At 48.8% G+C, this 15,302-nt stretch overlaps 1 protein-coding gene across 1 annotated transcript; it reads right to left on the bottom strand.

Annotated features, from left to right (window-relative positions):
• Positions 1-279: 279 nt before the first annotated feature.
• On the bottom strand, positions 280-14,988 carry LOC124696556 (3beta-hydroxysteroid-dehydrogenase/decarboxylase-like). Its single transcript, XM_047229269.1, has 9 exons — positions 14,848-14,988; positions 2,796-2,901; positions 2,266-2,355; positions 2,053-2,186; positions 1,702-1,860; positions 1,240-1,362; positions 1,088-1,167; positions 422-629; positions 280-327 (listed from the first exon to the last, which is right to left on the bottom strand). Exons 1-9 carry the CDS (start codon positions 14,986-14,988, stop codon positions 280-282), a joined length of 1,089 nt encoding a protein of 362 aa, XP_047085225.1.
• Positions 14,989-15,302: the final 314 nt, after the last annotated feature.

The following is a 15,302-nucleotide window of genomic DNA, read 5'->3' as shown; positions in this document are numbered from 1 at the left end:
AGTCGTGCCCCTATAGCCTTTCCCCTACTAGTGTTATAACCTTGTCGACTTGGTGTCATTAGAAGAAACATTATGCAATACATAGTTTCACTATCAAGTCAGGTACTTGATGATACATATCATTAATGGTGTTCAAGGAAAAATTCAAATAACTGATAAATAAGTTGGGAAATATCATCATGTGATTGCCTTAGGGAATATTTCCAACAATTTATATAATTAAATATTGATGTTGGTGGAATATTGTGCCTTTGTTGTTTCGAGATATATCTACATATCTCATGCTTTGAACTGCCTATGGAATTCAGTAGTCATCTTTACTCCCTCCTGAAAAAAGAGATCGTAAAAGGGGTTAGAAAAATAATACAAAAATTGAAATAGTAACTTTGAAAGTTAGAACAATATGAGGAGAAGTATCAACCTTGAGTGACACTATTGGTTTGTAACCAAGTTGTTCATCAGCGTTGCTGCAGTTGAATGTTCTATTCAATGTGGCATACTTAATGATTGTGGATGTTAGCACTCCAGGTTTACGCATTCCATAGCGACTGAATAAGTTATTGTAGCTCCAGTCTACCAGACATGTTATCGGCACGAGAAGATACAGAGGTATTCTTAACCTAAATCGGCTGTGAACAAATATCAGAAGTTAGTAACAATAAGTTTCAATATTACCTTAGTTATAAGAGATAAAATTCTTATTAATGTTACACTTCCTAATGCCAATATTCCAATTCTTCTACACAATAAACATACATAACAATGAAAAGATGTTATTAAATAATCCTAAATATGAAATGTACCATGTTTAAGAAAAACACAACACATCATTTGCCTATTTCTAGACAATTGTGATGAATACATATCGCACGTGACACAACAATACCTTCTACATATGTACCACATTCACAATTTATAATAACTTTATATTGCTCCAACATTATGCGGTAATATTTTGAAGGGCTTCAGGTAGTATACGTCCATGCCTATTAAAGTAGCTTAATTATGTATTTGTGTATAAGAAAGATAAACATGTGAACTGGTAATTTGACACACTCAGTTATACGGGAGAACAGATAAATGTCACCTTTTGTATCCAAGATCTTCCAAAATCGTATATAAAAAGTCCCACATATTCACTGGCTCCATATTAGTTATAAAGTAGGCCTATCAAACAATTAAACATGTCAAGAGAGAATAACATGAATCATTATTTTGCAAGTCACAATAAATACATACTTTGCCTCCACTTCTCTTTGCACCCTCTTTGGTAGAAAGAGTTTTCTCTGCACATAGGTGACCATGCACCACATTCTCAACATATACAAAATCATCACAATTCTTGCCATCACCCATAATAATCTGCAACAGCAAACACTAGCTAGTTCATCTTCAAATCTAAGCACATCAAAATTATTTTATGTTTAACTTGCTTGTATCTGTATTAGTTACTCAATAGTACATATATAGTCTAGATTGATCCGGAAATAACACTAAGGTTTGTGGCACTCATTTTGCATAACATTAATTATATATGTCACAAATAAAGCAGGGAGCGAGCATTTACTAAGATAAATCATATTTACTAAGCTATGTTTTCAGTGGTATTATTATTATTATTATTATTATTATTATTATTATTATTATTATTATTATTATTATTATGTGGAATATGTGAAATATACACTTACACGTACTTACCATCATTCCTCCGTAAGCAAGCAATGTTTGCACCATCTTGTCACCAGGACCAAAAATGCTTCCAGGACGTATACAACAAGTGAGCAGCTCATTTTTGTCATTGGCGCTCATCACTAGCTTTTCTGCTTGTGCCTTTGTTTCTGTGTATGCATCGTGAAACTGACAAATAAGAAAACCACGTGGTTAGCGCTATAACGAATTAACTAAATCTTACTTATACCTATGGCGGGCTGTAAGGTAAATCTGGCAGTATTGAACTATATACAAGCCAAGTTTGTCTCAGCCCCGTTTGTCTTCAAACTTGATACGTTCGATGCTAATAATAAAAACTGATGAAATATGTGTGTCAACCTTATCGGGATATGGTGTCGATTCATCTACACCAAAGAGGCCATGAACTCCATCGAATACAACTGCGCTTGTACTAGTGTATATCAGCGATTTAACCTTGCATATGTTACAAGCCTCGATGACATTCTTTGTCCCTGTGCTCAAGAAATACAAGATGTTGTGAGTATGCTGGCAGACCTCTGAAAAGCATGGCAAAAATTTAACAGTACTTACCCTCGACGTTGACCTTGTAATGAAGCTGGAAGTTGTTGTTGCTCTGATCCGCCGCAGCAGTGTGGAAAACAGTATGTACCCCTTCCAAAGCTGCAGTGCATAAGACTAGCTAATTATAGAGGAAGAAGCCATCGAAGAGGGTGGGAGGCCGCGTACTGGATCTAGACGACAGTATACGACTTGCTAAGCTAGCTTTCTTTTTTTTCGAAATGGGAATGAAGCCCCGGCCTCTGCAGCTAAGCTAGCTGCTACGGGCTTATCTGCAGTGGATCTTGGTATCCTAACAGTATCGAGCCACTTTCTATATATATCTACATGCTAATGTACAGTAGAGAGGATAATATCAAAAACTAAGGTCCTCAGATTTTTCGATAAAGGACTAAGGTCCTCAGATATCAGATTTTGCAGTGAAATCATCATTCAGTTGGTTCGTATTGCTGCCCAAATTAAAGTTGCAGCGATTGTTGGATTAGCACCTTCTGGAACACTAGCTACCTTGTTTCTAGGATGGAGGACAAGATAACAAGTACCTTCCGTGAGTTGGACCAGTTCGCAGACGTCGGCGGCGACGTATACGGCACGGCCGCCGCGGAGGGCCGCGCCGAGGAGCCCATCATTCTCAGTGGGTTCCAGGCACTACGGGAAAACACTACGTTGCCGTGCGACCAATCGCACGGCAAAGGGGCCTATTTGCACGGCAAAGGATTTGCCGTGCGTCGGCGCACGGCAGCGTCTGCACGGCAACGCCCTCGACGGCAAAGAAGACATTGCCGTGCGCCTGTCCAAACCGCACGGCAAAGGCTCGTTGCCGTGCGCGCGCTCGTTGCCGTGCGTTCGAGCGTTTGCCGTGCGCGCGCTCGTTGCCGTGCGCCCACTCCTTTGCCGTGCGCGCCGTCTCTGCCGTGCGTCCTGGAGGCTGCCGTGCGTTCAGACGTTGCCGTGCGCCCCGACGCTGCCGTGCGACCAAACGCTGCCGTGCGCTCCGACGCTGCCGTGCGCCCCGACGTTGCCGTGCGCCCGCTCGTTGCCGTGCTTCTCCTCTTTGCCGTGCGTCCACTCCCCAGCACGCACGGCAAAGGATTCTCCAGGGACACACACTGGCTTCCCAGGAGCACAGGCTTGCGCCACGTGGCGCCTTTGCCGTGTGTATGCACACGGCAAAGTGACCAAATGTCCTTTGCCGTGTGCATACACACGGCAAAGGCCCCTGGTTTTTTCATTTTTTTTCTGTTTTTCTTTAATCCCTGCATTTCAAAATTGCATTTCACATATATATAACATATACAACATATATATTCACCATAGCATCACCAAACACATGAACAACACCACAAATACATCGAGCACACATAGTTTATGCATAACAAGTGCAATGTCCACAAATACATCAAGTACAAGTGCAATGTCCACAAATACATCAACACACATCAAGTACAAGTACAATCCATAACAAGTGTAATGTCCACAAATCCATCAAGACCATGCCATCAACCTTATTGTCCTCCTCCGCTTCCGCCGGCCTCATCGTCATTGCCTTGTGACATATAATCTATAAGGTTGATGGAATGAACATTTACATTTGCATTTGCATATTGATCACTTGAACAAGCACAAGTAGCGGGTTGGGCACAAGAGGACTCACCGCGGTTCATGCTCCGGATGATGTTCAAGTTGTTGACGGTGATAGGTGTCCCCGGGGTCTGAGTGGGCGGTGGCGGCATCCACGGCATGGAGTAAGGTGGAGGAGCAGGAAGACTCCCCGGTGGAGAAGTCAGAACCGTCCGGCTCATCGGCCAGCTCATCCGTGCTCGCTGCGCTTGCATCATCTCGCTGCTCGCTGTTGCATCCGTCGCATCATCCGTGTCCGCCGCTCGCCGGTACTCCAGAATCTGCTGCTCCATGTGCGCCCTTTGCTCCTGGGCCGCCTGCTCCTTCGCTGCCATCTCCTCCTACGTTGTGTTGCCGCGATGTCATTAACATTTCAATGGAAAGCATGTAAAGGAAATGTAGAGACCCGAGGAAGAACATACCCGTAACCGCTCGACAGCTAGATCCGAAGCCCGTGGCCGGGGCTCTACCTCAGGCTGGCCGCTCTTACGACCACGACGGATCTGGCGGAGAGAGGGAACCTTCGCTGGGTCGACGCACCCGTCACCAAACCATAGGCGGCCATGCTTCAAGCCTTCTCCCGCAAGCACCGCGACCTCAGGGTCAAAGTCCTCGGCCTCTGGATTGGCCTCCTCGCCGTACTTCTTCTTGAACTTGGAGACATACGACGTGCACTGGGTCTCGGATTGCGGGTTAACCCACAAGGACCCCGTCTCAGGATCAGGCGTCTTCCTTTGCTTCATCTTCTTTAGCACGGCAAAGACGTTAGGCTTCGCTCCTGTCCTGACTTCCTGCAAAAGAGAACATGTAATTGAGTGAAGTGACACACCCTTGCGGAGTTAACAAATATATAACATGAATTCAAAGAATGAAGGAACCATTAATTTGCTCACCTCCTTCGCAGGTGAAGAGAGATGGGGATGCTGCCTTGGATATGCGATCCACCTCGCATCTCTGCCCGCTTCGCCTTGCCCTCCTCGTGCTTCTTGAGGTATCGGGGGCATGTCCACCACATGACCATCGCACGAAAGCACCTATCGTCGTTGCCGACGTACCGAGGAGGGTTCTACATGCACAAGATAAACCCATTATGGTAAAATAAACTACATGGCGATAAAGAAATCAATAACACATAAATGCAAATACCTGCAAGTACTCGCCACGGCTGCATGAGCGTGTCGCGAGCGTCCTCCTTACTCATGTGGACGAAGCGGTCGGCGTGCCAGTCGCGGACGCATTGAACACGTGCCTCGTAGTGCATGCCAGTCACCCTCTTCCTTGCAAGCTGGTGTAGGACATCATCGCACGCATTCTCCTTGCCCTCGGCCCTCTTGAAGTATTTCTGCAACATAGGTAAAACAAGGGGCATTAGTGCAATTATTGTGAACCAAGGAGAGTGTATGAATGGTAAGAAGTCAAAAGTCACGTACCCAGAATTTGGCAACAACCAAATCCGCCGCGGTGCCGCGGCCAAGAGGATCTTCCGCGAGGCTGTAGTGCGCCCACCTCCAAGCTACGTCGCAGCCACCGCAGGGGAGATTGACTATCCCAGGGAAATACCATCTAAGTAGGCCCCCAAGGATGTTCGAGTACCCACGTGGCGGTCTCTGCGTCGGGTCTTCAAACTGGAACGAGCTGCACCATGAAACGACAACATCAATATGTATGTGATAATAATTTTGATAATGACAAAATTGCGATAACGAAATGCCAAAAAATAACATGTACCTCCTTCCATAGGGCACAAGAACAACGTGCCTGTAGCGCCAGCCTCTTCGGCGAGGGGAGCTGTGTTATCCCACGCCGATATGGCTTCCTATCACGTGGCCTCAGCCTCTCCAAAGCTGGAACGCATCGGTAATCCTCCGGCTCACACCACTCTAGGCTTGGATCAGGATCGAACACTAAGTTCCCCAACCCCTCATCCTCCGAGAGGTCCTCCTCGTCCCCTCCTCCTCCTCGGTCCTCCCCACCCCCTCCTCCTCCTGGTCCTCCCCACCCACCTCCTCCTCCTGGTCCTCCCCACCCCCGTGGTGCTCCCGGTCCTCCTCCTCGTCATCATCATCGGCTGCGGGAGGGGGCTAGGACTAGGAGTGAGTACCCGCGTCGCATTCTTCCTACGCGGCCGCCCCGTGGGAGCGACAGGAGGGGGCTAGGGAGGGGTAGTAGCTCGGCCCCGCCTCGAAGTCCCTACACCTACCAAGTCCTTGAGCTTCTTTTTAAGACCGCCACCCTTTTTTTTGGCGGCATGCTTCAATCACCTGCAAACACAAATGAAGAGAGTGGTTTATTAGTACGCAATATTGCAAAGAGATAAATATTAGTGAAAGCAACAGAAATATAAGTAGATGAACATTAATGAAAGCAACAAATAATGCAAAAGGATGAACATTAATTAGTGGAAGCAACAAATAGCTACCATAGAGTTCTCTCAAACATAGCACGGAGTTCTTACAAATAACCTAGCTAGACAATCTCTATTACACGGAGTTATTACAAATAGGCTAGCCTCACAATTACTACTACATAGATCAGTAGCTTGTGTCGCCATCCGTGATTGGACCGCGTGTCTCCTCATCGTCATCAGGCTCGGCGAACCAATAATCATCAATGAAACCTGGAGGTGGTCCATCTCGCATCGAGGTCAATCCCCGCTTTGAACGCCTCGAGCAAACTCGGGTCTTCCGGGGCAACAGACATCCTCAGCTTCATCTTCTGCATTGTCTCCATCCATGCCCGCGTCTTCTTGTTCATCGTCTACGACCATGTCATCGATAGTCGGCAAGCCGATTGTGAAATGGCCGGGGAGCCCTTCTTCCTGATAAAACTCGACACTCGTTGCTGCGGGGTCTACGCGGCGGTAATCGTCCTTGTTTGGCGGGGGCGGCCTATTGCGTGAAGGCACCGTCATCACAGCATCCCATCCATGTAGACGTTTTGTCGGGTTTCTGCACGCGTACGGGAGATAGAATACTTGAAAGGCCTGGGTTGCCAAGATGTACACATCCTCTCCCTTATAAACGGAGTTCCTTTCAACTTCGACCAACCCAATTTCAGGATCCCGTCTCACCCGACGTGGGTCAAACCAATGGCATTTGAAGACGACGGGATTTAGCCCTTTGTGAAACCCGTAATTCAGCTCGTATATACCCTCGACTCTTCCATAGTAATGGAGCCCATCATCACCTTGACATACCACCCCGCTATTTATTGTCTTCGCGTTGGGCCGGCTTGTTGTGTATTGATGGGTCCGGAAGCGATACCCGTTCACGTCATAGGAGTTGAACGCTTCTACGGAATGGTCAAAGCCCCTAGCAATTTTTCTTAGCTCGACTTCATCTCTTTGTCAGTTCTTGCCTACAAGTTTAGCACAAGAAGTTTAGAACGAGAAATGACCGATAAATGTCGGAAGTGCTAGCTAATTTGGATAGAATAGTACCAAATTACAAAACCAGCTATCGAAACCGAAACCGCCTCCCTTATCGAAAATTTGCTTGGATTCTTCCGGGGTAGGCTCCCTGTGGGTATTCTTCCAATGTATAGCCTTGAATTTCCTATACCGATGAAAAGAGGAAGAGTTAGCCACGAACATACGAGTGAATGTTTGCGAATAATTAAATGGTTCGCACTTACTCGATGTACGGCTTCACTTCGACCATGGTGTTTAAGACATACGAGTGGATCAAGGTCCGCTCAGGTAGGTCCGTTCTGTACGGCTTCGAGCCACTTGACTTGCCACCAAGCCCCACGAAGATGCTAAGCTTGGGTACTTCTTCATTGTTGGCGGCATTGTAACGGAGGACCGGGTTGTGCTTTGTGGGAATGTTGGGATCATAGTGCTTAGTGGTGAAGTTTGCCACCTCCACGTTCGGGACTGCCTCGGCTATGGATGCTTCGATCTTGCATTTATTGCCAGTCATTTGACGAAGCTTTTGTGTTTCTCTCTCGGGACCAAACTGCCAACGGCCCCAATTCGGGCCCCCTTTAAGCACTCCTCCGCGAGGTGCGGGATCATGTGTTGCATCGGATTAAAAACCCCGGAGGAAAGATCTTCTCCGGATCGCAAAGCAACACGGTGCCTCTTCATCCAGCTTCTCAATCACTTTAGTGTCTAACTCCCTAGCACAAATCCGGCGGAAGAAAAACTCAACCTCGCTAGCACTCGCCAAGTCGTCTCAGGGGACATAGCCTCGAATCATCACCGGCATTATCCGCTCAAGCCATATGTGGTAGTCATGACTCTTCGGTCCTTGTACTCGCAGCGTTTCAATGTTCAGGCCCCTCATCCAGGTTGGCTGCGAACCCATCGGGGAAAAACAAGGAGTCCTTCATCCATTGGAAGACCTCCCTTTTTGGGCCTTTGTGAGGCGGAACGGAGCGTGTGGCTTAGTCCAAGTTTTTTGGCACCATTAGGTGGCTGCATGTTCAACTCCGGCCTATCACACCACATTTCTTGATCAATTCGAGCCTTTATGTTATCCTTCGTCTTCTCGGTGTCCACAATCGTGCTCCAAATGGCTTCACCGATATTCTTCTCGGTGTGCATTACATCAATGTTATGCGGGAGCTCGAGAAACTCAAAGTAAGGGAGCTTCCATAAGCACGGCTTGTGAGTCCATTGGTGTGTCTCCCCATATCCTAAGAAACCATTCCCATCGGGGCTAGGGCTGAAGAGCATCTAACTCGGCCTTGATTTCCGTTCCGGTCTTCGGAATTGGCTTCGGGCCACGGACAACACGGCCTTTCTTGAAACTCTTTACATCACTCCCGTATGCATGCCTCCGCTCAAGGAACTGTCGAGCTTCATCAAAGCATGAATACTTGCCTCCCTTGTTTAGCCGAGAAGAAAGTCACGGCACTGTCCGCACCGTGGGCAAGGCCACTTCCCATGTGTACACCACCCGCGGAACAAAGCACGTGCTGGCAGGTCATGCAGGGACGTGTGGTACCACACATACATATCGAAGTACTCCTTCTTTGATGCGTCATATGTTCGGATCCCGCGACCTTCCCAGCCCACGAACCAAGTCATCCACCAGCGGTTCCAGGTACACATTCATGTTCTTGCCCGGGTATTTGGGCCCTGGGATTATCATCGACACAAACATGTTCTCTGATCTCATGCAGACGCCAGGGGGAGGTTCATGGGAATAACAAACACTGGCCAACAACCGTATACCTGCAGCCGACATACCATATGGATTGAACCCATCGGTTGATATCGCAATCGCTACGCTCCTCGGGTCACCCGCTTTCGGTGGAAATTTCTTCACAAAGTTCTTCCATGCAGTACCATCCGACGGATGTATCATCTTGTCGGTGTATCTCGTTTCCTTCCACGGCCCACCTCATCTGCTGGCGGTATCCTCGGTCATGAAGAGCCGCCGGATCCTCGGTAGAACTGGAAGATAGCGGAGGATATTCTTGGCAACCGTGGTCTGCCTCTTCTGACCATCACCATTGCGGTCTACCTCAAAGTACCTAGAGGAATTGCATTTGATGCAATAATTTGTGTCAGCGTGCTCCTCTCTGAATAGCATGCATCCCTTTGGACAAGCGTGTATCTGCTGAGATGACATCTTAAGGTCACCGAGCAATTTGGTCGAATAGTAGAAGTTTTGCGGCAAGAGGTGCCCTTTCGGCGAAGGCTGCCTACAATGACCGGAAGTTCATCGAACCCATCTCTGCACAAGTTCCTATGGCACTTCAAGGCCATAAGGCGAGCGATGGCATCTAGTTGGGTAACCTCTGTATTTTCATGTAGGGGTTTCGCGAAGCAAACGAGCCTCATAGTACTCCTTTGTGTTTTCCTCCGGGTCCTCACTTGTCTCCGCATCCCGAGGTGTCTCCACCTCTACATGAGAGCTTTCAGGCACATTACCATTAGCCAAGTTTTCTAAGCACCTATCAAAACCAGGTGTCATATTCCCCCTAGGTTGAATCCGCCGCACCTCCTTCCTAGCACGTTTCTTTGCCTTTTCTCCATGGTAAGTCCAAATCCTGTAGGACGGTGTGAACCCAAACTTGATCAGGTGCATACTCATAGTTTCCTTGTCCTGTGCCTTTCGGTTAGCGCACTTACTACAAGGGCACCAAACACTTATAGGTCCGGTAGGGATGGCAAACGCCCTATCCACAAACCGCTCGGTCTTTTCTCCCCATTCATCGAGTATAGTTGCACTCGACCGATTCCGCCATCGTACATCCAGCCACGATTATCCATCCTCTAATCAGCAACAAAACAGACGAACATAGCATTTATATATCAAATAGGAAATAAATGCATCATATCTTTATTTTTTTACGCGTGCATCAACCTGAAACTCTACTAGGTGGGCTCCTAGCAGCCGCCGGATCCGTAGATTGAGTACGTTCTCCCAGCTCTACCACGATCCGAGACAGAATTTCGGCAGCACCTCCCCGCTGCTCTCCCGATACACGTCTCGGCAAAAAGCCGAGAGGGGTGTGCATCCGGAGAACAACGGGGAGGCGCTACCGAAATCCTGTCTCGGATCGGGGTAGAGCTGGGAGAACGTACCCAACTACGCATCCGCCGGCTGTCCCGATAAATGCCGGCTGGTATATGTGCCAAAGGGTCCCAATCTTTGGTTCTCCATGTGTATATGTACTAAACAAACCTAAAATAATGAAAAGTTACATTGGTGCACCCTCGCGCGGAGAAATCTAGGGGGTAGACCCGCCGGGGCACACGTTCCGCTGTTTTGGGGGAGGAGGGGGATAACGACCGCCGGAGCACCGGAACCCCACCAAACCTTGCATGTGGACCTATGATATGTGTCAAAGTGTGGTGCAAGGTCTAATGGTGCAAAAGTAGCTCCCCTAAACCCTAAACCCTAAACCGGGGAGGCTTCGAGCCCTAAACCCCTCTAAATCCCTAAACCACGACGCCGGAGCTGCAGAACCATGCATCATAAACCCTAACCCTAACCCTAAACCCTAAACCTATACCTAACCATAAATACTTACCCTTTAACCTAAACCCTAGCCCTAGCCCCTAAACCCTAGCCCTAACCCTACACCTAACCCTAACCAGTAGACCAGGCACACCGTCGATCGTGTGATAATGGCTCTAGCTGCTGGTATATGTGCCAAAGGGTCCCAATCTTTGGTTCTCCATGTGTATATGTACTAAACAAACATAAAGGAATGAAAAGTTACATTGGTGCACCCTCGCGCGGAGAAATCTAGGGGGTAGACCCGCCGGGGCACACGTTCCGCCGTTTTGGGGGAGGAGGGGGATAACGACCGCCGGAGCACCGAACCCCACCAAACCTTGCATGTGGACCTATTCTATGTGTCAAAGTGTGATGCAAGGTGTGATTCACAAAATGGTGCATGGCATGGATCCCCGGTCCGACATTCCTCACCTTCGGCGATAACACTTAACGATTCCTCGGACGTGTACGCCGAAGTGTCCCGCCGCGGGTATATCGGGGGCTAGACTGTGCCAAAGGGTGCCACACATGGTTTTCCATATGTCCATGGACTAAACAAACCTAAACCTATGAAAAGTTACATTGGTGCACCCTCGCGCGGAGAAATCTAGGGGGGTAGACCCGCCGGGGCACACGTTCCCGCTGTTTTGGGGGAGGAGGGGGATAACGACCGCCGGAGCACCGGAACCCCACCAAACCTTGCATGTGGACCTATGATATGTGTCAAAGTGTGGTGCAAGGTCTAATGGTGCAAAAGTAGCTCCCCTAAACCCTAAACCCTAAACTCGGGAGGCTTCGAGCCCTAAACCCCTCTAAATCCCTAAACCACGACGCCGAGTCAGCAGAACCATGCATCATAAACCCTAACCCTAACCCTAAACCCTAAACCTAAACCTAACCATAAATACTTACCCTTTAACCTAAACCCTAGCCCTAGCCCCTAAACCCTAGCCCTAACCCTACACCTAACCCTAACCGAGAGATCGGGCACACCGTCGATCGTGTGATAATGGCTCTAGCCGCTGGTATATGTGCCAAAGGGTCCCAATCTTTGGTTCTCCATGTGTATATGTACTAAACAAACCTAAAATAATGAAAAGTTACATTGGTGCACCCTCGCGCGGAGAAATCTAGGGGGTAGACCCGCCGGGCACACGTTCCGCTGTTTTGGGGGAGGAGGGGGATAACGACCGCCGGAGCACCGGAACCCCACCAAACCTTGCATGTGGACCTATGATATGTGTCAAAGTGTGGTGCAAGGTCTAATGGTGCAAAAGTAGCTCCCCTAAACCCTAAACCCTAAACCGGGGAGGCTTCGAGCCCTAAACCCCTCTAAATCCCTAAACCACGACGCCGGAGCCGCAGTAACCATGCATCATAAACCCTAACCCTAACCCTAAACCCTAAACCTAAACCTAACCATAAATACTTACCCTTTAACCTAAACCCTAGCCCTAGCCCCTAAACCCTAGCCCTAACCCTACACCTAACCCTAACCAATGAGACCGTGCACACCGTCGATCGTGTGATAATGGCTCTAGCTGCTGTATATGTGCCAAAGGGTCCCAATCTTTGGTTCTCCATGTGTATATGTACTAAACAAACCTAAAAGAATCAAAAGTTACATTGGTGCACCCTCGCGCGGAGAAATCTAGGGGGGTAGACCCGCCGGGGCACACGTTCCGCTGTTTTGGGGGGAGGAGGGGGATAACGACCGCCGGAGCACCGGAACCCCACCAAACCTTGCATGTGGACCTATGATATGTGTCAAAGTGTGCTGCTAGGTGTAATGGTGCAAAAGTAGCTCCCCTAAACCCTAAACCCTAAACTGGGGAGGCTTCGAGCCCTAAACCCCTCTAAATCCCTAAACCACGACGCCGGAGCTGCAGAAGCATGCATCATAAACCCTAACCCTAACCCTAAACCCTAAACCTAAACCTAACAATAAATACTTACCCTTTAACCTAAACCCTAGCCCTAGCCCCTAAACCCTAGCCCTAACCCTACACCTAACCCTAACCAGGAGACCGAGCACACCGTCGATCGTGTGATAATGGCTCTAGCTGCCGGTATATGTGCCAAAGGGTCCCAATCTTTGGTTCTCCATGTGTATATGTACTAAACAAACATAAAGGAATGAAAAGTTACATTGGTGCACCCTCGCGCGGAGAAATCTAGGGGGTAGACCCGCCGGGGCACACGTTCCGCTGTTTTGGGGGAGGAGGGGGATAACGACCGCCGGAGCACCGGAACCCCACCAAACCTTGCATGTGGACCTATTCTATGTGTCAAAGTGTGATGCAAGGTGTGATTCACAAAATGGTGCATGGCATGGATCCCCGGTCCGACATTCCTCACCTTCGGGCGATAACACTTACCGGATTCCCGGACGTGTACGTCGAAGTGTCCCGCCGCGGGTATATCGGGGGCTAGACTGTGCCAAAGGGTGCCACACATGGTTTTCCATATGTCCATGGACTAAACAAACCTAAACCTATGAAAAGTTACATTGGTGCACCCTCGCGCGGAGAAATCTAGGGGGGTAGACCCGCCGGGCACACGTTCCCGCTCGTTTTGGGGGAGGAGGGGGATAACGACCGCCGGAGCACCGGAACCCCACCAAACCTTGCATGTGGACCTATGATATGTGTCAAAGTGTGGTGCAAGGTCTAATGGTGCAAAAGTAGCTCCCCTAAACCCTAAACCCTAAACCGGGAGGCTTCGAGCCCTAAACCCCTCTAAATCCCTAAACCACGACGTGAGCCGCAGTAACCATGCATCATAAACCCTAACCCTAACCCTAAACCCTAAACCTATACCTAACCATAAATACTTACCCTTTAACCTAAACCCTAGCCCTAGCCCCTAAACCCTAGCCCTAACCCTACACCTAACCCTAACCAGAGAGACCAGTGCACACCGTCGATCGTGTGATAATGGCTCTAGCTAGCCGGTATATGTGCCAAAGGGTCCCAATCTTTGGTTCTCCATGTGTATATGTACTAAACAAACCTAAAAGAATGAAAAGTTACATTGGTGCACCCTTGCGCGGAGAAATCTAGGGGGTAGACCCGCCGGGGCACACGTTCCGCTGTTTTGGGGGAGGAGGGGGATAACGACCGCCGGAGCACCGGAACCCCACCAAACCTTGCATGTGGACCTATTCTATGTTTCAAAGTGTGATGCTAGGTGTAATTCACCAAATGGTGCATGGCATGGATCCCCGGTCTGACATTCCTCACCTTCGGGCGATAACACTTAACGGATTCCCGGACGTGTACGGTGAAGTGTCCCGCCGCGGGTATATCGGGGGCTAGACTGTGCCAAAGGGTACCACACATGGTTTTCCATATGTCCATGGACTAAACAAACCTAAAACTATGAAAAGGTATATTGGTGGAACGTCGCGTGGAGAAATCTAGGGGTAGACCCGCCGTCCCGCTGTTTTGGGGGAAGGAGGGGGACTGCCGCCGAGCACCGGAACCCTGATATATGTGGGGGATGAGCATGGAGACTAATTTTGTATTTCACATAGTGTAATAAATAGTCATCAAAAAGAAAAACTAATTAACAAAATAAATATAAGTAGTAGATGAAATAAAATAGTTAGAAAAACAAAAAAAATGTAGATTGGCGCACGGCAAAGGGAGAAGCGCACGGCAAAGGACCTTTTGCCGTGCAACTTGTCTGTCTGCACGGCAAAGTTTGGCTGCACGGCAGTGCCCAGGCCTTTGCCGTGCGCTCTTTCTTTGCCGTGCGGCTTGCAGGGTCTTTGCCGTCCGAAAATCTTTGCCGTGCGCTGCTCCCATTCTTTGCCGTGAGAAATTTCTTTGCCGTGCGCCATATCTTTCTTTGCCGTGATACGTTTCTTTGCCGTGCGCTGCGCTCATACTTTGCCGTGCATTTTTTCGTTGCCGTGCGCTCTTCTTGCTACGCACGGCAAAGAAATCTTTGCCGTGCGGCAGCTCACGGCAAAGTTTGGCTGCACGGCAGCGCCTGATTTTCCCGTAGTGAGGGCGGCGTCGGGGGCGAGGTCTGTGATCCGCACGCGCCAACCTCCAGAGCGGAGCAGTGCCATCACCAGGTGCCTCGCCATGAATCCACGTCCGCCGGTCACCGCGCACCACCGTGCTTCCAGGCTGTCAGCCGACTGATCCATTGGGCTAGCTTGATATTAGTATGCAGTACTAGTAGTGCTACCGTCAACTACTTTGGTTACTTCATATCATACATATATATAGGCTTGGACGATGTTCCACCTTTTCTTTTCAGATACCAGAAGATCGATTAGCACAAACTAGTAAAAAACACATGTCTTTTGTTAAGAGCTGCCCGGAGCATTAATCTTGGGTGTGATTAAAACCCGAACTAATGTTAGCACTAGTCCCGATTCCAATGGCTAAGACGCACAGGGGGTACGGCCACCTCTAGTCATGGTTCGATAGGGATCTTTAGTTTCGGTTGGAGACACGA

The sequence above is a fragment of the Lolium rigidum genome, chromosome 3 (assembly GCF_022539505.1).
Source record: "Lolium rigidum isolate FL_2022 chromosome 3, APGP_CSIRO_Lrig_0.1, whole genome shotgun sequence".
In the NCBI taxonomy this organism is placed as follows: Eukaryota; Viridiplantae; Streptophyta; class Magnoliopsida; order Poales; family Poaceae; genus Lolium; species Lolium rigidum.
The sequence above is the reverse complement of the archived record's forward strand: the minus strand, read 5'-3'. Positions and strand labels throughout refer to the sequence as shown.